Genomic DNA, 23,311 nt, shown 5'->3' with positions numbered 1-23,311 from the left:
CTTGTCCTGAAAGCCGTCTTGGGAATATCTTGCTCGCGGATTCGAATCTGATGATAACCCATACGGAGATCAAGCTTGGAGAATACTTGGGCACCTTTGAGTTGTTCGAACAGCTCGTTGATGTTAGGAAGTGGGTATTTGTTCTTGATGGTCTTCTTGTTCAATGGACGGTAATCAACACAAAGTTGGTCCGTTCCATCCTTCTTCTTCACAAAAAGAACACCACAACCCCACGGAGAAGAACTAGGTCAGATGAGGCCCATTCTCTCTTGAACATCGAGTTGCTTCTTCAGCTCCTTCAACTCTTCAGGTCCGAGCTTGTAAGGACGCTTGCACACAGGTTCCGTGCCGGGCTCAAGATCAATGACGAATTCAACTGGCCGGTGCAGAGGCATTCCTGGAAGCTCTTCTGGAAAGACGTCTTGATATTCGCAAACGACTGGAATTTGCGAGATAGCGTCTAGTTCACCCTTCTCATTGAGAGAAAATAGACGGATTGTATTATCCCGAGCGGCAAAGACAATTACATCCTCAGACGAATGAGTCAATTGAATCTGCCTGGCTGCACAATCAAGCTGAGCCTTGTGCTTAGAAAGCCAATCCATCCCGAGAATAAGATCAATATCCGAGTTACCAAGGTTCATTGGAGAAGCCAGAAACTTGAAATCACCCATCATGATAGAAATATCCGAAACCATCATACTAGAACTCAGACGCTTAGCTGGAGAGACGACTTGCATAGCTCTAGGTAATGCCTTAGTACTAAAATTGTTCTCCGATGCAAATGGGAATGACATGAAGGAATGCGATGCCCCCGAGTCAAAAAGTACTTTTGCAGGAACATCGTTAACAGGAAGGTTACCCATGATGACATCTGATGAGTCCTCTGCCTGAGCTGCGTTCATCAAGTTGACCTTGGCGTGCTTGGGGTTATGCTTGACCACATCTGTACTTGCCGATCTCACAGGAGGAGGGGAGGAAGGCGCCTCTGATTGAAGCATTTGTTGGCATAGTGACCCTTCTGTTGGCACTTGTTGCACGTGACCTCTGAAAGCGGATGGTGATACGGAGCACTCGATCTTGGAGCTTGAGACGAAGTCTTGTTCTGAAAGCCAGGGTTGGGTGGGTGGGAAGATCCACTGCCACCTTTGCTCTTCTGATACAGCTGATGGAATGGAGGAGGAGGAAGCCAATACTTATGCTGCTTGGCCACTTGAGTAGAGGAAGAAGGAGTAGTGTCTCTGACTCGCTTCTTGGAAGCATCACACCTCAGTTGAGCGGCCTCTTGCTTCAATGCCATGTTGTAGAACTCATCGTACCTCAAGGGCTCAAAGAGAACAAGAGCTAGCTGGATTTCTTCTCTGAGACCACCCCTGAACTGGTATATCATGCTCTTCTCATCAGGGACGTCCTGCTTAGCAAAGCGGGCGAGCTTCTGAAACAGCCTATTGTAGTCATAGACAGACAAAGAGCCTTGCTTCCGGTTGCGGAATTCCTCACGCTTGCTTTCAACCACGCTCTGAGGAATATGATGAGCTCTGAAATCTTGACGGAATTCATCCCAGGTAATCGCATGGCCTCCTCTGGAATCCTTGTACTGCTGGAACCATTCTGCAGCTTGATCTTTGATTCTACTACTACTATAAAAGAAAGAGAGGAGCAGATCCAAACAATCACATCCATCCATCATCAAAATCTAATGGCTCTTAATCATTATGTGTTTAACGCTGCCAACCACGCAATAAGGCGCTAACAGTCCATCTATCGCTAACCCTACCCCGCAGTCAAAAGAATAAAAGAAAAAACCGCTGCCCGCACGACCTCTCACCCCCTGCTCCTCGACCTCTCGCTCTCTGCTCCTCCTACCGCACCGTTCGCCACCCCACAACCGCTCGCCGCTTCGCCGCCTTCCGCAGCCGCGCCCCTTCGCCGTCGCCCACCTACTGCCCTTCTCTCCACGCACTTTTCCACCCTCACGCAGCCGCCGCCAGCGCCTTGTGCCCCAACGCCGCTATCGCCATCACCTCCTCCCCATGGTCCGCGAGCTAGACGCGCTGCCGGGAAGAATCCACCATCTACGGCCTTGCGGCGCTCGCCGGGGACACCGCCGCCGCCGCCTCTATCCTTTCCGGATGCCTCTGTCTCCTCTCTACAGCGGCCTCCTCATCTCTTCACGGCTGCTCCAGAGGTCGCCCCCTCGAGCATCGCGTCCTCTTCTCCACCACCACCTCGCCGCCGCCTCCTCCCTTCGGTTCTCTCCTCGAAGCTCCATCAAGTGGTCACTGCCGCCTGCTGCCTCTTCTCTCCTGCAGGACGACGCCTCCCCATCCACCATCTGCCGCCGCTGAACTGGGTGGCAGTTGCGGCCATGGGGGAGTAGGGGTGGCATGGTCTTCATGGTCGTTATGTACAAGAAGACGAGGACGACAGTGGGGGGAACGAGCAGCGAGGCCGGAGCTTCACTATGGATTTGAGGATGCAACTCGCTGGCCACCATCACCGTCCGCAATCTGGGCTGCCCATTTGCGTCTCGCCATCTTCCTTCCCAATACTTAACTTAGTTCTTTGACAGTCTAATTTCAATTTTGTCAATTTATGGCTTTTCTAGGCAATGATGTGAGACAGAAAAGAAGAGGAAGACGTTGGTGAAGGAGAGGGTGAATTCTCTCTCTCAGCCATGTTTATTATTGCATTTTAATTTTGATGTTATGATTTCTTCTATACCTGTTTAAATTAAATTATTTGGACCGCCTATTTTTTCTTGCAATGGATAATTTACTTACAAGGCTTGTCTTGTGTGTGTAGGCAGCACAAATGTACACCGCTGTGGCCAGGTTATTCCATACGACACAGCCACAGGTAATGCTTTGGACTTGTGGCGTTAGTACTACAATTGTTCTTTGCACATGCTGAATTGTGGAGAAATATAATGATATATATAGTTGTTGCAGTCAGAGGTGCTCCAAGTTAGTATTATTCCTCTTATTTGGTATCCTAGATTAATGGGCACCATTCTTAGTAATGCCACATATATACAGATACTGGTTATTCATCTGTTTCCATTATGGAGTTAGGTACTGCCTTCCTTCCATCTTTTGTTGGCAAGCAACATTGACCTCACGCATCTACTACTCTTTGGCTTGGCTATATTGGTACATATTTTAGGTGATGTACATGAATGACGGCAGATGGTTGAGGATTGAGGGAATGTAGATGCGACTAGCGAGCACTTACTCTGAGGTGCTTTCAGGTCACTGATTGCTTTCTACCCTATACACACAACATGTTCCTCCCTTTATTTATGATTTGAACAGGATATTACATGGTGTTCAAGTTCTATTATATTTTATTCCTCTATAATTTGGTCCTAAAGATGACACCTTCCAGAATTTGGTTAGCTATGTTCATGTCATGCTTGCTTCTCTTACACATGATTGTACTTTTGCCCTCGAAGTTTTGCTTTCTCAACTTCTTAATGTTAGAAGCATTATTGTTCTAAGTTTCAGCTGTACTGATCATGGCACTACTTTTTCTTGTCTTTGTAGATGATGGTTTAATAAGACTGTTTGGACAAAATTCTGATTTTTCAACACTTGTTCCATGTGCGAATATTCTGGGAGCACCAACTCCAACTGCTGACAAGGTGAAGCTTATGATCAGTACAACTTTGTTTGACATTTGGCTGGGCTAAAAAAAATATCAATGGGAGCTTTGGACGGCCCGATTGCATTAGTGCCTGTGGTTGTGAACGTGTAAGCCTGCATCCTGTGATCTTCTCTTTGACGGTTCGACTTTGCTTCCATATCTCCTCCTTCGGTCCTCCACAGCCTCCATGACCATTGTCCGTGCACAGCCGCCGTCTGCCGCAGCTTTGTCAATCGTCCTTCTCAGGTGTCAGCGATCTTAGCCGTGAGGAGCGAGCGACACACCGTTCCCGTCGACGCCGTCGTCCGTCGGCATCCGGTATTGCTGTATGCTATACATGTACTGATTGTGATTGGCGTCCCATCCGACACCAGAACGAGAACCCCTTCAATTTGTAAGTTTATTTCTTCTTCTCTTCTGATTATTATCTTTTACGATTATATAGGAACTATGATATTATAGATTGCTCTTCAATCTTCATTTAGAAAATTGGATCTTGTCAAATCCAAAACAGCTGAAAACAAAATTTCCAGAAAAAAGAGATAATTGGATCTCATTTTTAGGCCATCGATCGTTGCATGTTGTGTGACTGCGCCCCAAGTTTAGTCCATCGATCGTGCGTGTTCTCCCCGTCTTCTCTCGCCTAGATCAGATAAATCTACCCATGTCTGGTCTATTGCAGCGGCGAAGCCACGCTATACCTATGTGGTAGAATGACTAGAGGAATTTAGCAAGTCTACGTAACTACTAGATGCATGCACACCCCGCTGCTAAACAAATTACTTAAAGGTGACTACACAGTCCATGTGATATCATTGCCTGTCAGGGCTATCAAAATTCTTAGATGTCAGGCTTTTTAACCTTTTTTTTGCATGTTGCATATGAATTATGATACTATTCCCTAGAAAAAAATTATACCTATATTTGAATCATAGTTGTATATGAATTTCACTTTTGCAGAATGTGTTAGTCATAGATATGGATATTGTTGACCATAAAAAAGAACCTATCAACAAGAGCCCGAAGGTCATGTCGTTGGAAGAGACTAAAACCTCAGCAAGTTCTATACAGCCTACAGATGCGCAGATAGAAATAGCCAATTTACGTCATACCAAACCAAGAAGAGCAAATACAAATATTACACCACAAGGTACTTACTTTCAGAGTGATTATCAACCTTTTCATTTCATTGGTCTTTTTTTTATGAAACTAATTTGGCTTCATGTCGCCCCATGACTGATTATATTTGCACATCGGACGAAATTTCCAGTATTAAATCAACCATGTCCTTACCTGAAAAAACTATGTTGGTGCACATCAATGATGCATTATTATCAAATGCAGAGATGAGGTGCCTTAGGCATGATGATGTGTTTTTGCATGATGATGTAAGTCAAACCACACAAACTCTCGTAATTAAACATTAGTGTCTTGAATTTTAAATGTATTCTATCATTGAAATTACAGGTAATAAATGCATATATATACTGTATAAGTGCCCAGGAGCATCTGCAAGATAGAGTGGGTGGAATGGTACATATTGCAAGCACGTTTGTGTCTTCCCTGCTAAAGAACGATGAGGTAGACCGGGCAACACATCGCCACATTGTAAAACGAGTGAATGCTTTTTTGGAGCATGACATGGTCAGTCTTAACTCACTACACTTAAATATAATAATTAAGCACATTTTTACCTGAAAATGGTTATGTGTTATATAATATTTAAATACTTATTACTTCAGGTATTCCTTCCAGTTAACATCAGAAAATGCCACTGGTATCTATCAGTAATCAATGCGAAGAAACGAGAGATACAGGTACTGGACTCGCTTGGAGTTGGAATGAGCCGAAGTGACCTCACTAAGATGGTAAATGTCTACTTCTTGTGTTTTCCTTCATACATTACATTCTCTTTTGCCTAATATGTAGTGACATTTTTCCATTTAATAGTTACAAGGACTTGACCAGCATCTAAAAATCGCATGCAATATGCCAGAGTTTAAGAGAGGTGATAGGTGGCAGGACCTCGATATTACGAATTGGAAAGTCGTAGAACAGCTCCAAGAGCCAATCCAAACAGACGGGTATGATGTTCACATCTCATAATCTGAACTGAGTTATAGATAATTTATGATAGAACAGAAAGTCTTGTGAAAACAATATTGATACAAAAATATGGTCTTATTTGTTAGCCCAAACATTGAGGTAATAGATACGTTGGACGATGCATGGAGACATGTACAATGAGCATTATTACTTGTTTAAATACTTTATTTATATTGACATGAAAGCCTAAAGGAATATTTCGATAATGTAGCGCGTCATCTGGATTGTTTATGTTAATCTGTATGGAGTATTGGACAGGAGATATTTTGTCTGATCAGATCACTCAGTTATCTCTCTTTTCTTAATAGCATATTTCATCTCAAATGGTGCTTTTTAACCAATTATATTTAATTACTATATGCAGGAGGACATGAAAGAATTTCGACGAAAGATAATTTGATTAAGCGCAACTGGACATGATCTACTAGGTGTAGTTTCTGTGATCGGGATGAAACTATCAAGCATCTTTTCTTTGATTGCCCGATGGCGAGGGTGTTGTGGCGCTCGGTGCAAATTGCCTTTAACATTACTCCTTCAAATTTGGTCAGGTCGTTTTTTGGAACGTGGCTGGTTGGTATAGAGGCTGAAACAGCTAGACAAATTTGAGTGGGAGCATGTGCGTTGTTATGGGCAATTTGGAACTGCAGAAATGACTTGGCTTTTAACAGAACCATTTTTTGCAGGTTTTATTCCGGGCTACTGCGCTAATCCGTACGTGGTCATTACTCACTCCGACGGAGGCCAGGGCGCGTTTGGTTACTGGATCTGTCCGGTGGGAGATGGTAGCGCGGGATATCTTCAACTGGTTTGGATGACGGTCATGTAATAGGATAGGCGCTTAGTTTACCTATCTCTCTTTATTATGCCAGCCGGTTGTGGCTTTTGAGCCTTGTTTTACTTTGCTAGCTCTTTGTGAGCTAGCATCCTTTATTGCAGCACTTTGCAAGACATTGTTGAACTATTTTATTTATTTATAAATGTGGCCGTATGCATCGTTCTGATGCAGAGGCAGGGGAATCCCCCCTTTTCGGAAAAAAATGAAAGAATTTCGACGAAAATTAGCTGTCATACTATTGGAAACAGAACTTAATACGTTAAAAGGAAGTCCAATATATTATCGTTCTGACAATGAAGAAAATGTATCTAATTCTGATGTTGAGTTTCTGGAGGACCGAAAGCGTAAGCAGCAAGATTCACCCGATGGAGCCAAAGACAAAAGCCCCCTTCCAAACCCTATCCGGCGTAACCGCAAGATTTAGTTGATGAACTATGCAACCACATCATGTCAATTAATGATGCTAATTCCCTGGAGTAAGCAACATGTCTAAGAAGTATAAAGTTTCAATGTACACTATTACAATGTTACAATTATTAACTGTTTGTTGCCTACAGGAAGGAGTGGGTGTGAAGCTCTAAACCCCATCCGATAGGATTAAGTCTCAGAAGGATTCAAGGTATACTCCGCAGGGATCAGCCGTTGGACATTGATTGTTTCGACATGGCTATACGTATACTTGCATGTGACAAGGCCTTACTCCTCATGTGCACTTTATGGATCTACAATTTTGTGTAAGTTACCGCAGATCACAAATTATATTAACATTGTCACCATCATGTTTCTTAACCATTTCTTACCCAGATGTCCATGATCGAGGCCGCCCTCACTTCCGCACGAGATTTAGATTCACGGGTACAACCAAATTTTCAGGCGCTAGCATCATTGCTCCGTAGCTCGACTTAGACTACAACATATCATCACACAATTAGGTAACTTTGGACTATTTTATATGGTTGTCATGATTAATGTTTGTTCTCAATGAGTGTTGCTTGTAGATATTGCTTCCTCATGCATTCCTCGGCCACTTCATCTTGTTCGCAGTCGACAAACATGCACGTCAAGTATCTATTTTGGACCCACTATTTCTGCCCTTATTCCCAGAGAGATATGCGTTAGAATTTCAGAGGGTTGCATTCTACCTGAATGTTGCACTTGAATTAGCACAACCAGATTGGAAGTCTGATACATTTGCCTAGCCACGTAAAGCACCAATTGATGTTCCGACGAGCCTAGACCGGTCAGTTACTCTGAAAATCACTCTGCATGTTTTATTTTATTGTCATAACCTCCGAAGATAATGATATTGTATTCATCTACAGGAATGAATCTGGTTATTTTGTTTTCAATTTTATGCTCTGACATGGTAACAAATTTGTTCGTCTAATTTGCACGCTGAGTATTCTATATCACACGTTCATAAAAAGTTTGAAGCAAAATTGCATCCTAACATCATGCATTGCTCATGTAGGACGGTTATGAGTTGAGAAAGAATATTTTGATACACTTACTCGAGTATGATGCGAATGAAGCTGAAGACAATATCCCATATGGTGTACGACAAATTCTCAAGTGCCTCAAGTAGGAAGTTAATAAGAGATGATAAACGGGACTTGATATCTATGCATCAGTAGTCACACTGTAGTTTTTTTCCTCAAAATTTATTTTTTATCTCCATGGGTTTGTTTACTGTATTTGCCATATGTTGTGGGCTATTTATTTATAGACATGAATTTTGTGATGCAATATGTTTTGGAGACTCAAAAAATTAAGCTCCGGCGCAACATAGATGCAGTCATTATCTTCTTTTCAATTTTATTATGCTCTTTGGGTTGGTAACAAATATATGCAAAGGCATGTAAAATATATAGTTTTCCGTCTGTCATAAAACTCTCGGTCGGTATCCACCGACCCATTACCGACCCATTATTGTCAATCCCTACCTATATGGATTTGCATGCTACTTAATAATGCATGTGCAATTCACGTTGTAGAGGTCTGGACAAGGGAATGACCATACAAATTGACGTATTTGTCTTCTTTCTCTAAATAAAAAAGGCTATATATGCAAAGGCATGCTTGTATGTCTTTTCTTGATTTGTAATATTTTTTGGTGCAACCAAATTATCTTTATATGCATGTTATTCTCATATATATTTGGATATTAGTCTAGACGTGCATTTGCACGTGCACGCTTACTAGTTGGAAGGAAGCGAACTTGACGAAGTCCTCAGGCCTGACGTTACTGCACTCGAAATGCTTGCACAGATCCACGAGCCAATCATCAGCATCAGTTGCCTCAACACAATTGCTGAAAGTCTTTGGCCCGTTAGCAAGGAACTGGTTGAGTGTAGCAAAGTGATTCTGATTGTTGCCTTGGTTGCCTTGGTTCGCTTGATTGCGCTCTTGAAGAATTTGCATGATCAACTGTGTGTTTGCATTGGTTGCGGCCATCACAGCTTGCCATGCCTCCGGAGGAGGTGGAGGTGGTGGCGGATCCTGATTTTGATTCTGATTGGTGCTCTTAGCGGGAGCCATCCTGAAGAGGGTGACAATCGTTAGCACATTGACAGATAAAATGAAGCTGAATCAAACGAGTTGAAATTGCAACATATAGTCTTCACATCCAAACAAAATGAACGAATGCATTCCACTTGAAATGGTCACATATCCATAAATTGAGAAGCCACTTAGAATTTCGGTAGAGGAATAAATTAACAAGGTACTGATCAAGAACGAATACTCGGTAAGAAATCCCAATCTCAAAGCAAATATCCGTGGAAGAAAAGCTAGAGCTACAATAATTCCCACCTATGAAACTCCCGAACCTTTCCGGTTATGCAATCAGGTGTTGGGGATACAGGGGAAGCATAATATCTCACCCAAATCTAGCAATTCCTACATCCAGCTGTATCCATCCTTCAACACATAACCGAGGAAAACTTCGGAAACCATCTACCTCAACCTTCGAAAAGCATCCGTTATACAAGTTATGGCGATACTCCCGAACTCCCGCCCCAGTACTGGGTGGCGTCGAGGTTATCTCACCAACGAACTGCATAAAAGAGATTTTCGATGTCGGCGTACTAAACTCAGGTATTCCAGAACTTCAACGATAAAATTGTGACGACAACACCTCGGAGCTCAACTCCCCGGGACATTGCCACAACCCCTAAAGACAGGAGGCACCAAGAACAATGTTCTCGTCACAAAACCATCGGAACGATTCCAAGATACCCACGTGATCCTAATTTTTTTTTGTGAAATTTGAGAAGAGAATAGTCAAAACTCTACGTCAGGATGCCTTACCAGAGCGATGAGGAGACTGGGGAGTAAAAAGAATTCCTAAACTCTCCGATATATAATTCCTAAATGACTCAAAACATTTTTCTAGACACAACTCGGCCGCTAATAACGATCAAGCAATGGGGGCTCCTAGGGTCGGGGAAGGCTCTGATTACCAACTTGTAACGCCCTCGATGCGGCTATAGCTCCCACGTGTCGAGGCATGACTTAGAGGTATAACCGCATTGAAAGCAATGTCGCAAGTTATGCAATCATCACAGCATCCCATGTAATATAGATAATAAAAGGGGAAGGTACATAGTTGGCTTACACTCGCCACGTCAATCAAAGTACATAAATAGCATTACAACATTCAAACACTCATGGCCCGACTACGACGCCAAAATAAAAGATAACCCAACATGCGACACGGTCCCGATCACCCAAACTGGGCACCACTACTGATCATCAGGGAAAGACACGTAGTATCGGCGTGAGTCCTCGTCGAACTCCCACTTGAGCTTAAGCGCGTCATCTGGAGCGGAATCATCATGCCATGCATCTGGTTTGGAAGTAATCTGTGAGCCATAGGGACTCAGCAATATCGCACCCTTGCGATCAAGACTATTTGAGCTTAAAAGTTAAGGCAAGGAAAATATGTGGAGCTGCGGCAAGCGACTAGCATATATGGTGGCTAACCTGTTCGCAAAAGAGAGCGAGAAGAGGAGGCAAAGCGCGAACGAGTAACTAGAGGACATCATGCGGCAAGCATTACTCCAACACCGTGTTCACTTCCCGGACTCTGCTGAGATGAGACCATCACGGCAACTCACACTGTTGATTCATTTTAATTAAGTTAAGGTTCAAGTTCTCTACAACCGGACATTAACAAATTCCCATCTGCCCATAACCGTGAGCACGACTTTTGAAAGTTCAAATCCCTGCAGGGGAGTCCCAACTTAGCCCATGACAAGCTCTCACGGTCAACGAAGGAATAGACCTCCTCCCGAGACATTCCGATCAGACTCGGTATCTCGGTTCTACAAGACACTTCGACAAATTAAAACAAATCCAGCAACACCGCCCGAATGTGCCGACAAATCCTGATAGGAGCTGCACATATCTCGTTCTCAGGGCACACTCAGATGAGACTAGCTACGAGTAAAACCAACCCTCAAGTTGCCCCAAGGTGGCCCCGCAAGCAGCTCAGTCGGACCAACACTCAGAGGAGCACTGGCCCGGGGGGGTCTAAATAAGATGACCCTCGGGCTCCGGTGTCACATCCCTAGTTCTGGTATGACCTAGGCTAGCTAGTCATGTGTGCATCATGTTTAAATTTCATTTAAATTTGAAATGGGGATTTGTAAAACCCTCAGAAATCATTTCTGGAAATGACCCAGATAAAAATTGCTCCAAAAGAGTCCAAGAAAATGTTCATGTCTCTCTCTGAAAATATTGGGCAGAGGTAAAATTTCAAACCAATATTTTTAGGAGCTCATAAATATTTATTTTGGCCATTTGGAACTAATCTAGTAATTATTTGCGTTGGATAAATATTTATATATATATATAATATTGTCCAATAATTCTGAATTTTGGTGAGGGGCTTTGGAATAATCCTTTAGGCCCCTGCAAAAATTTTCAGAAGAAAATAACTTGATTTAGTATTTTTATTAAATCAAAACAAAGGTCAGAAAATAGAAAAGAAAACAAAGTAAGGGAAAGGCTTACCTGGCCTTACCTGGCGGCCCAGCTGGCCAGCCCACCTGGCGGCCCAGCCCACTAGGGGCAGCCCCGTCTTCTACCTCTTGCCAGTAGGAAGAGGAGAAGCCGGGCACGACGCACGCCGTGGCCACGTCTCCCCGCCACCTCCTGCTTCCCCTCCTCGTCGCTCTGGCCTCCCTGGACGACGCCACGGGCCGCCCCATTCCCGTCTCACTCTCCCGTGCCCATTCCTCTACTCTCCCTCGCTCTCTCTCACCGCGCTCGAGCGCCGCCGCACGCCAACACGGCCACAACCTCCCTCTCGCCTCTCCGTCGTGCCCGCGAGCTCCGCGCCATCGCCCTCGTCCTCTCCGTCAAGCCGGGCATCTCTGAACGCACCGTATCGTCATCACCGCCGTCGTCTTCATCCTCAGCCACCCGAGATCGCTGGCGACGTTCTGGCTGCCCCAAGCCTTCCCCGAGCTCGCCGACCCCGCCGTTGGATTCGCTGTGAGCTCCCACCTCGAATCCCCCTCTCCCCCTTGTCTTTTGCACGCTGCAGCCGCGATTCCGGTCGAGGCCGAACTTTGGCCGCCGCAAAAGTTGCCGCCGCTGTCGATTTAGTCCACTCCGGCGCGAGCCGTTGCCTCCTTTAGATGTGCGAGACCTTCAGCTAACCGTAGACGCAAACCACGCGCAAAACCGAGCCCCGTAGCTGTTTTCCGGTGAGTTTCTGCCGCGGTTGAGGTCGTCGACGGCCGAACTCCGGTGGGCTGACGTGGATGTTTAGTTAGGCGCTAATCACCACTAACCCCTCTCTAACAGACACTGACAGGCGGGCCCCGCAACAGGTCAAATCCCAGTCAACACGGGATTAACTCCCAGTTAACAATGAGCCAATGACACGTGGGACCCGGTCGTCAGGTTTGACTCGGACAGCTCCTTTGACCTGCTGACGCAATGCTGCCGTCATGCTGACGCAATATATCATTTCCTGGTATTAAAATAAATCAGGAAATTCCAGAAAATGATATAAACTTCAAAAATTCATAGAAATTCAACCGTAGCTCAGATTGAAATAATTTATATATGAAAAATTATCAGAAAAATTCAATCTATCCATCTGTACCATTTTCATGCATGACAAACCATCTATACATGCTGTATATATGAAAACACACTTATGGCATATCTAAGAGCTTATGTTAAAGGTGCATTTGAATCTTTAGTTCAAATGGACTTTAACCAAATGAATGCTAGTTGCATTAGCTCAAACAACATCACATACTCATGCCATGTTCATGCATCATAATGTTGCATATGCTTGTGTTTGATTTCCGACACCGTTCCTTCTCGATAGGTCCTGCTCCGGAAAGTGTTCGAGAGTACCTATCAGTGGAGCAGTGCCCCCCTGTTGATCTACCAGGCAAGCAAACCCCCTTGTTCATTCCGATACAATCCTACTCTCTCGCTCCTGCTCTCATTATTGCATTAGGACAACAACGATTCAACTGCTACTTTATGCTGCGGTAGTTGAACCCATTCCTCTGCATGACCTGTCATTGCCACAGTAAATAGTTAAAACCCACTAGCATGTGTAGGAGTTGATTGAGCCATGTTGTGTTCTTGCCATGCCATGCCTGCTATTGCTTAGAGTTGTGTCAGGTCTGATTCATCGGGAATGAATTGGAGTGGTACGATATGTTCTGGTGCTGAGAGTTAAGCGTGTGAACACGATTTGGTAAAGGTAGCGGTGAGAGGCCATGTAGGAGTACATGGTGGGTTGTCTCACTGGAACCGTCCTTAAGCACTGAGTTCTGTGTATGTTGTCCAATGACTAGCTACTACCACACATTGGGCTCCGGGCACTCCAAGCTCTCTCGACTTATTAACCAACTTGATCTTTGTCCAGGAGTTGCAATTAGTTTCTGGTGTTTGTAGGTAGTGTTAGTAGTCTACCAAGTGGCACCCGGCCAGGTGGGCTTGGGACAGACTAGGCACAAGTGGCACGGTGTACCAAGCGTAGATCCATCCGGCGAGGTGGGCTTGGGAACCCTGCACACATCGTTTGGGGCCGTGAGCGACACCCCGGCCGGATCTCCTTGCGGATGGAACCCGAATAGGCGATAAACCTGGACTAGAGTCTTGTGTGGTTAGTCAGGTCGTGGCCGACACCCTCGCCAGGCTTCCGCTTGAAGGTTGCCGAGATACATGACGTGTACATGGTGATAAGTGGTGAGAGCGTGTGTGAAGAAGTACACCCCTGCAGGGTTATCATGATCTATTCGAATAGCCGTGTCCTCGGTTACGGACTTCTTGGATGCTTACGTGGTACATAGACAACTTGAAGTGGATACTCTAAAATGCTCAAGACAAGTGTGAGTGCTATGGATGGCCTTCTCGTAGGAAGACGGGAATGAATCCATAGTAGTGTATTGACGTGGTGATTAGTGGACTCGTGTGCGCCACCTCAAAAGAGTTACCAGCAGTCGTAGTACAGGATAGCCACTGAGTCAAAGCTGGCTTGCTGCAACTAAACTCCACATTACCTTCTTGATACAAGTGCATGTATGATAGGATCTGATGTAAGTCTTGCTGAGTACCTTTGTACTCATGTTGCTTTATTTATGTTTTTGCAGCGGAGACTTCGGTCTTACTAGTTTACGTGGACTTCGACAAGTAGCTTGTACCTCAGCTACGATCTTGATCGGATGTTGTAGATAGTCGGGCTCCTCAGCCTTTTTCATTTGTAGTTGTCTGTACTCAGACATGTAATGCTTCCGCTTGTTGCTTGTATGCTCCGAATGATGGGTCATGTGACCCTTGCTTGTACTTAATGCTATGTGGCTCTTTTGGGCCTTTATCTATATGAGTTTGCGTTATGTTGTGATGCCATGTTGTACAGCACATACTTGCATGTTATGCGTACGTGTAACGTGTATTGCTATGTGTGGGATCCGACAATCTGGTTGTTTATCCTTGGCAGCCTCTCTTATGGGGAAATGTAGTCTAGTGCTTCCTTGAGCCATAGTAGTCCGCTACAGCCCGGTTCACCGGAGTCCTGCTAGCCCAGCACTACTGCTCAGGACACTTGACTGGCCGGCATGTGTTTCACTTCGTTCCTGTGTCTGTCCCTTCGGGGAAATGTCACGCGGTGACTTCCGGAGTCCTGCCTAGCCTGCTACAGCCCGGGTTCCCCGGAGTCCTGTTAGCCCAGTGCTACAGCCCGGATTCATATGCTGTTGACCGACATGCTCGATGTGATTCATGTATGCCTGTCCCCATAGGTTAGCACCGCTTTGGGTTCACGACTAGCCATGTCGGCCCGGGTTCTTTGTCATATGGATGCTAGCGACACTATCATATACGTGAGCCAAAAGGCGCAAACGGTCCCGGGCCAGGTAAGGTGGCACCCGTGGGAATACCATGCGTGAGGCCGCAAAGTGATATGATGTGTTACATGCTAGATCGGTGTGACTTAGGATCGGGGTCCCGACAGCTTTGGTATCAGAGCCTGACTGCCTGTAGGATTTCCAAGCCAACCTGGTCGAAGTTGAGTCTAGAAATTCTTTAGTTATGTAAGGGAATTGATTGTGGAAGGGAACGTAAGGCTCTTTTTACTCCTTATATCTCATGCCCTTCTAATCTGAGTCATCCTATCTTTCCTACGGGGTTAAGGAACTAGGCTTTCTTTTCTGTCTATCAGGATCACGTGTTACTACTCCATAGTCTCTTAGGATTGGTTGATCAGAGTCATATCCCAGTTCGAGTACTCCGGTGTAGTCTGTTTAGTACTATCCCAGAACCTTGAGTGATGATATTGAGTATGTTACTACCCCATTTTAGCAGGATGTCTCATTCTGAGCATTTTACTGCCGTTATGCTGCCGGAATTGTCCTAGGAGTTTGAGAGATACTAAATTTCCTTGTGCTACATGTTGCATCCTATAGTTGTTGTTGACCTCGTCCTTGGTTCTGCTTCTCAGGATGTCGTCAGTTAACCGAAGTTCTGTTGCTCGTTGCCTGAACCACGGAGGTGGTAGGGATGAGGAGGATCCTTCCGACCAACCTTCATTGGCAGAGTTCATGATAGAGATGGAGAGGAACAAGCATGAGTTTAACCGCTTGTTGGCACGTATCGAGGAGAACACCGCACATCGGTGCAAAGAGTCAGCGACCATCCAAGATTTCATTGATCTGAAACCACCCACCTTCCATCATTCCATTGAGCCACTCGATGCAGATGACTGGCTCCATAGTATCACACACAAGCTGCGTTCTGCGAACGTAGCTGAAAGTGACAAGGTCACTTATGCTGCATATCACCTGGAAGGTCCTACTAGTCTCTGGTGGCAGAACTATGAGGCTATGCTTCCAGCTGGTCAAATTCCTACCTGGAGAGATTTCACTGAGGCTTTTCGCGAGCATCACATTCCTGAAGCCCTCATCGATCGCAAGAGAGAAGAGTTCTGTAGTTTCACCCAGGGTAAGATGGCTGTTGATGCTTACAGTAGAGAGTTTGAGAACCTCGCCCGCTATGCTACAGAAGAAGTGTCCACAGATGCCAAGAAGCAGGCTAGGTTCCGGAAGGGTCTCAACCCCAAGTTGCGTCGTGATCTCCACTTGCATCGTTGCAATACATTCCACGCTCTTGTGAACAAGGCCATTAATGCAGAGACAGCTCAACTCACCTACGAGGAATCTCGTAAGCACACCCGTGATTTGGGTTCTTCCTCCGGTTCTAGTTCTCAGAAGCGCCGGATTTGGGTTCCGAACTCCGCTCTTCCACCCGGTTATACACCAAGGCCTTCTTGTGTGGCACCTCACCCAGTTCAACCATATGCTACACCCATGCCTATTGGTAGACCACTTGTCAATGCGGGTCCTTGTCCTACCTCCAAGATTTGTTACAAGTGCGGAGAGCCAGGCCACATTGCCCGTATTTGCACTCAGACCCGTGTTGCTCCACCCCAGCCCGAGAAGTCTGTTGGCCGTGGTAGTAAGCCTTCACACCAGATGATCAGTGCCAAGTCAGCTCCCACTGAACTTGGACGTGTGCATCACGTCTCAGCTAAAGACGCTCATGATGATCCAGATGTCGTTCTTGGTACACTCCTTGTCAACTGTCACCCAGCTTCGGTTCTATTCGATACCGGGGCATCTCACTCCTTCATTTCCGAAAGTTATGCCCGTTTGCACGACATGTCATTTTGTGATATGCCCTCCCCACTACTCATTCAAACTCCTGGATCCAAGTGGCAAACTTCTAGGATAAGTTATGGCAATGAAATACATGTTGACAGACTTGTATTTCTAGCTTCCTTGATATCCCTCAAGTCTTCAGATATTAACATCATTTTGGGTATGGACTGGATGAAAGCTCATTATGCCAAGATTGACTGTTACACCAGGTCTGTTCAGCTCACACACCCCTCTGGCAAGGTAGTCACTGTCTCCACCAAAATTGCAAGGCGTCAACTATATTCTCTAAATGCCAGCCCTCTTCCTGACCTTGAAGATATTCCGGTAGTCCGCGACTTTCCGGATGTCTTTCCAGAAGAACTGCCAGGTATTCCACCTGACAGAGATGTAGAGTTTGTTATAGATCTTATCCCCGGAACCGCCCCAATTTCTAGGAGACCTTACAAGATGGCACCCTTAGAACTAGCCGAGCTTAAGAAACAACTCGATGAATCCTTGCAAAAGGGTTTCATCCGTCCTAGTTCTTCTCCCTGGGCTTGCCCCGTCCTCTTCGTCAAGAAGAAGGATGGTACGGACCGAATGGTTGTAGATTATCGTCCCGTTAATTTGGTCACGATAAAGAACAAGTATCCGCTCCCCAGGATCAACGATCTGTATGATCAGCTCGCTGGATCCTCAGTCTTCTCCAAGATGGATTTGAGGTTAGGCTACCACCAAATCAAGATCAGAAATGGGGATATTCCTAAGACGGCTTTTGTCACTCGTTATGGTCAGTACGAGTACACCGTCATGTCCTTTGGTCTAACCAACGCTCCAGCTACTTTCTCTCGCTTGATGAACTCGATCTTCATGGAGTACTTAGATAAGTTCGTCGTGGTTTACCTCGATGATATCCTTATTTACTCGAAGAACGAGGAAGAGCATGCCGAACATCTTAGACTTGTGTTAGAAAAACTCAGAGAGCACCGCCTTTATGCCAAGTTCTCCAAGTGCGAATTTTGGTTGCCAGAAGTGACCTATCTCGGCCACGTAATCTCTGGTAAGGGCATTGCTGTCAATCCCGAAAGAGTTCAGGCCGTTCTTGATTGGACTCCGCCTGAAACAGTTAAGCAAGTTAGGAGTTTCCTTGGTCTAGCCAGTTATTGTCGCCGATTCGTTGAGAACTTCTCCAAAGTGGCCAAACCTCTCACGGAACTTCTCAAGAAAGATAAAAAGTTTGAGTGGTCCCCACAGTGTGAGCACAGTTTTCAGGAACTGAAAAGACGCCTGACTTCTGCTCCCATACTTGTGCCACCGGACTTCACTAAGGACTTTGTTATCTATTGTGATGCCTCACGACAGGGACTAGGTTGCATTCTTATGCAAGATCGCCATGTGATTGCCTATGCATCTCGACAGTTGCATCCACATGAGGAGAATTATCCTACACATGATCTAGAGCTTGCAGCCGTAGTCTATGCACTTAAGACATGGCGACATTACCTTCTCGGTAAACGTTGCGAGATTTACACCGATCACCAGAGTCTCAAGTATATCTTCACCCAACCAGATTTGAACCTTAGGCAAAGACGTTGGTTGGAGTTGATCTCAGATTATGATTTAGGGATTACCTACACCCCAGGTAAGGGGAATGTCATGGCTGATGCGCTAAGTCGTAAGTCCTATTGCAACAATCTCATGTTGCAGCAGGGCCAACCACTTCTCCATGAGGAATTATGTAAGCTTAACCTCCACCTTGCTCCTCACGGATTCCTTTCTACCTTGGTGGCGAAACCTACTCTTGTGGATCAAATCATCTCTGCTCAGCAGCAGGATACGGGAATTTCCCGGATCAAGAGAAACATTAACAAGGGAGTTGGTGGTAGTTTCTCTATAGATGATCGTGGTGTTGTTTTCTTTGAGAGTCGCTTGGTGGTTCCCAAGAATCAACATCTTCGACAATTAATCCTTAAGGAGGCGCATGAATCTCCTCTCACGATTCATCCCGGTAGTACTAAGATGTATCAGGACCTACGCCAGAGGTTCTGGTGGACTAGGATGAAGAGAGAAATTGCTCAATTTATTGCTAACTGTGACGTTTGTCGTCGCGTGAAGGCAGAGCATCAGAGACCTGCTGGCACTCTTCAACCTTTAGCTATTCCTGAGTGGAAATGGGATAAAGTTGGTATGGACTTCATCACCGGCTTTCCCAGGACCAAGAGAGGGAATAATGCTATCTTCGTAGTCATTGATCGTCTTTCCAAAGTGGCTCACTTCCTACCCGTTCGAGAGAGTATCACTGCTAGTCAGCTCGCTGACTTATATATTTCTCGAATAGTATCACTTCATGGTGTTCCACTAGAGATCAATTCAGACCGTGGTAGTCTTTTCACTTCTCATTTCTGGGAGAGTTTCCAAACTGCCATGGGCACCCATCTTTCCTTCAGTACCGCTTTCCACCCTCAATCAAGTGGTCAGGTGGAAAGGGTCAACCAGATTCTTGAAGACATGCTTAGAGCTTGTGTTATCTCATTCGGTATGGATTGGGAGAAGTGTCTTCCCTTCGCCGAGTTTGCTTATAACAACAGCTACCAAACCAGCCTCAAGAAAGCTCCTTTTGAGATTCTGTATGGACGAAGATGTCGAACACCTTTGAACTGGTCAGAAACCGGTGAAAGACAATTCTTTGGACCGGATATGATCCAGGAGGCAGAAGAGCAAGTTCGCGTCATTCGTGAGAATTTGAAAACAGCCCAATCTCGTCAAAAGAGCCAGTATGACCGTCGTCATAAGGAAGTGGCTTATGAAGTTGGCGACAAGGTTTATCTTCGGGTTACTCCCTTGAAGGGTACCCATCGTTTCGGTATCAAAGGCAAGTTGGCTCCTCGTTACATTGGTCCTTTTCGCATTCTCGCTAAACGAGGAGAGGTTGCCTACCAGTTGGAACTACCCCCACATCTTTCTCGAGTACATGATGTCCTCCACGTCTCTCAACTCAGGCGTTGCTTCTCGGATCCCATCCGCGGAGTGGACCACGAAACGCTTGATCTCCAAGATAACCTCACTTATCGAGAGTACCCTGTTTGCATCCTTGATCAAGCAGAGCGTGTCACCCGACGTCATAACATCAAGTTTCTCAAGGTTCAGTGGTCTCATCATTCCGAGAGAGAAGCTACTTGGGAGCGTGAAGATCGTCTTTGACTTGAGTACCCCGCTTCCTTCCCGCCGACTCCTGAATCTCGGGACGAGATTCTTCCGAATGGGGGTGAGTTGTCACATCCCTAGTTCTGGTATGACCTAGGCTAGCTAGTCATGTGTGCATCACGTTTAAATTTCATTTAAATTTGAAATGGGGATTTGTAAAACCCTCAGAAATCATTTCTGGAAATGACCCAGATAAAAATTGCTCCAAAAGGGTCCAAGAAAATGTTCGTGTCTCTCTCTGAAAATATTGGGCAGAGGTAAAATTTCAAACCAATATTTTTAGGAGCTCATAAATATTTATTTTGGTCATTTGGAATTAATCCAGTAATTATTTGCGTTGGATAAATATTTTTATATATATAAAATATTGTCCAATAATTCTGAATTTTGGTGAGGGGCTTTGGAATAATCCTTTAGGCCCCTGCAAAAATTTTCAGAAGAAAATAACTTGATTTAGTATTTTTATTAAATCAAAACAAAGGTCAGAAAATAGAAAGGAAAACAAAGTAAGGGAAAGGCTTACCTGGCCTTACCTGGCGGCCCAGCTGGCCAGCCCACCTGGCGGCCCAGCCCACTAGGGGCAGCCCCGTCTTCTACCTCTTGCCAGTAGGCAGAGGAGAAGCCGAGCATGACGCACGCCGTGGCCACGTCTCCCCGCCACCTCCTGCTTCCCCTCCTCGTTGCTCTGGCCTCCCTGGACGACGCCACGCGCCTTCCCGTTCCCCTCTCACTCTCCCGTGCCCATTCCTCTACTCTCCCTCGCTCTCTCTCACCGCGCCCGAGCGCCGCCGCACGCCGACGCGGCCACTGCCTCCCTCTCGCCTCTCCGTCGTGCCCGCGAGCTCCGCGCCATCGCCCTCATCCTCTCCGTCAAGCCGGGCATCTCCGAACGCACCGTATCGTCATCACCGCCGTCATCTTCATCCTCAGCCACCCGAGATCGCTGGCGATGTTCCGGCTGCCCCAAGCCTTCCCCGAGCTCGCCGACCCCGCCGTTGGATTCGCTGTGAGCTCCCACCTCGAATCCCCCTCTCCCCCTTGTCTTTTGCACGCTGCAGCCGCGATTCCGGTCGAGGCCGAACTTTGGCCGCCGCAAAAGCTGTCGCCGCTGTCGATTTAGTCCACTCTGGCGCGAGCCGTTGCCTCCTTTAGATGCGCGAGACCTTCAGCTAACCGTAGACGCAAACCACGCGCAAAACCGAGCCCTGTAGCTGTTTTCCGGCAAGTTTCCGCCGCGGTTGAGGTCGTCGACGGCCGAACTCCGGTGGGCTGACGTGGATGTTTAGTTAGGCGCTAATCACCACTAACCCCTCTCTAACAGACACTGACAGGCGGGCCCCGCAACAGGTCAAATCCCAGTCAACACGGGATTAACTCCCAGTTAACAATGAGCCAATGACATGTGGGACCCGGTCGTCAGGTTTGACTCGGACAGCTCCTTTGACCTGCTGACGCAATGCTGCCGTCATGCTGACGCAATATATCATTTCCTGGTATTAAAATAAATCAGGAAATTCCAGAAAATGATATAAACTTCAAAAATTCATAGAAATTCAACCGTAGCTCAGATTGAAATAATTTATATATGAAAAATTATCAGAAAAATTCAATCTATCCATCTATACCATTTTCATGCATGACAAACCATCTATACATGCTGTATATATGAAAACACACTTATGGCATATCTAAGAGCTTATGTTAAAGGTGCATTTGAATCTTTAGTTCAAATGGACTTTAACCAAATGAATGCTAGTTGCATTAGCTCAACAACATCACATACTCATGCCATGTTCATGCATCATAATGTTGCATATGCTTGTGTTTGATTTCCGACACCGTTCCTTCTCGATAGGTCCTACTCCGGAAAGTGTTCGAGAGTACCTATCAGTGGAGCAGTGCCCCCCTGTTGATCTACCAGGCAAGCAAACCCCCTTGTTCATTCCGATACAATCCTACTCTCTCGCTCCTGCTCTCATTATTGCATTAGGACAACAACGATTCAACTGCTACTTTATGCTGCGGTAGTTGAACCCATTCCTCTGCATGACCTGTCATTGCCACAGTAAATAGTTAAAACCCACTAGCATGTGTAGGAGTTGATTGAGCCATGTTGTGTTCTTGCCATGCCATGCCTGCTATTGCTTAGAGTTCTGTCAGGTCTGATTCATCAGGAATGAATTGGAGTGGTACGATATGTTCTGGTGCTGAGAGTTAAGCGTGTGAACACGATTTGGTAAAGGTAGCGGTGAGAGGCCATGTAGGAGTACATGGTGGGTTGTCTCACTGGAACCGTCCTTAAGCACTGAGTTCTGTGTATGTTGTCCAATGACTAGCTACTACCACACATTGGGCTCCAGGCATTCCAAGCTCTCTCGACTTATTAACCAACTTGATCTTTGTCCAGGAGTTGCAATTAGTTTCTGGTGGTTATAGGTAGTGTTAGTAGTCTACCAAGTGGCACCCGGCCAGGTGGGCTTGGGACAGACTAGGCACAAGTGGCACGGTGTACCAAGCGTAGATCCATCCGGCGAGGTGGGCTTGGGAACCCTGCACACATCGTTTGGGGCCGTGAGCGACACCCCGGCCGGATCTCCTTGCGGATGGAACCCGAATAGGCGATAAACCTGGACTAGAGTCCTGTGTGGTTAGTCAGGTCGTGGCCGACACCCTCGCCAGGCTTCCGCTTGAAGGTTGCCGAGGTACATGACGTGTACATGGTGATAAGTGGTGAGAGCGTGTGTGAAGAAGTACACCCCTGCAGGGTTATCATGATCTATTCGAATAGCCGTGTCCTCGGTTACGGACTTCTTGGATGCTTACGTGGTACATAGACAACTTGAAGTGGATACTCTAAAATGCTCAAGACAAGTGTGAGTGCTATGGATGGCCTTCTCGTAGGAAGACGGGAATGAATCCATAGTAGTGTATTGACGTGGTGATTAGTGGACTCGTGTGCGCCACCTCAAAAGAGTTACCAGCAGTCGTAGTACAGGATAGCCACTGAGTCAAAGCTGGCTTGCTGCAACTAAACTCCACATTACCTTCTTGATACAAGTGCATGTATGATAGGATCTGATGTAAGTCTTGCTGAGTACCTTTGTACTCATGTTGCTTTATTTATGTTTTTGCAGCGGAGACTTCGGTCTTACTAGTTTACGTGGACTTCGACAAGTAGCTTGTACCTCAGCTACGATCTTGATCGGATGTTGTAGATAGTCGGGCTCCTCAGCCTTTTTCATTTGTAGTTGTCTGTACTCAGACATGTAATGCTTCCGCTTGTTGCTTGTATGCTCCGAATGATGGGTCATGTGACCCTTGCTTGTACTTAATGCTATGTGGCTCTTTTGGG

General features: G+C 45.9%; 1 protein-coding gene across 20 annotated transcripts; it reads left to right on the top strand.

Moving 5' to 3' along the window:
• Positions 1 to 1,820: 1,820 nt before the first annotated feature.
• On the top strand, positions 1,821 to 7,291 carry LOC123154617 (uncharacterized). Of its 20 annotated transcripts, none has more exons than XR_006476949.1 (13): positions 1,821 to 2,657; positions 2,806 to 2,859; positions 3,166 to 3,250; positions 3,546 to 4,039; positions 4,606 to 4,795; positions 4,916 to 5,033; positions 5,113 to 5,289; positions 5,388 to 5,513; positions 5,596 to 5,729; positions 6,116 to 6,179; positions 6,300 to 6,367; positions 6,435 to 7,062; positions 7,144 to 7,286. XR_006476949.1 is itself a non-coding variant. In XM_044573303.1 (12 exons), the coding sequence occupies exons 6-11, from the start codon at positions 4,624 to 4,626 to the stop codon at positions 6,123 to 6,125; spliced, it is 663 nt and encodes a 220-aa protein (XP_044429238.1). In that variant the 5' UTR covers positions 1,826 to 2,657; positions 2,806 to 2,859; positions 3,166 to 3,240; positions 3,546 to 3,643; positions 3,828 to 4,039; positions 4,606 to 4,623; the 3' UTR covers positions 6,126 to 6,367; positions 6,435 to 6,709. The 20 variants fall into 20 exon arrangements, 12 of the variants coding, with proteins under 12 accessions (XP_044429231.1, XP_044429237.1, XP_044429238.1 ...); XR_006476950.1 differs by having other exon boundaries at positions 3,546 to 3,752; positions 3,854 to 4,039; positions 6,116 to 6,367; positions 7,144 to 7,285; XR_006476953.1 differs by having other exon boundaries at positions 4,990 to 5,033; positions 5,401 to 5,513; positions 6,116 to 6,367; positions 7,144 to 7,291.
• Positions 7,292 to 23,311: the final 16,020 nt, after the last annotated feature.

The sequence above is a fragment of the Triticum aestivum genome, chromosome 7A (assembly GCF_018294505.1).
Source record: "Triticum aestivum cultivar Chinese Spring chromosome 7A, IWGSC CS RefSeq v2.1, whole genome shotgun sequence".
Lineage (NCBI taxonomy): Eukaryota > Viridiplantae > Streptophyta > Magnoliopsida > Poales > Poaceae > Triticum > Triticum aestivum.
Note: the sequence above shows the minus strand (reverse complement) of the source record. Positions and strands in the feature narration are given on the sequence as shown.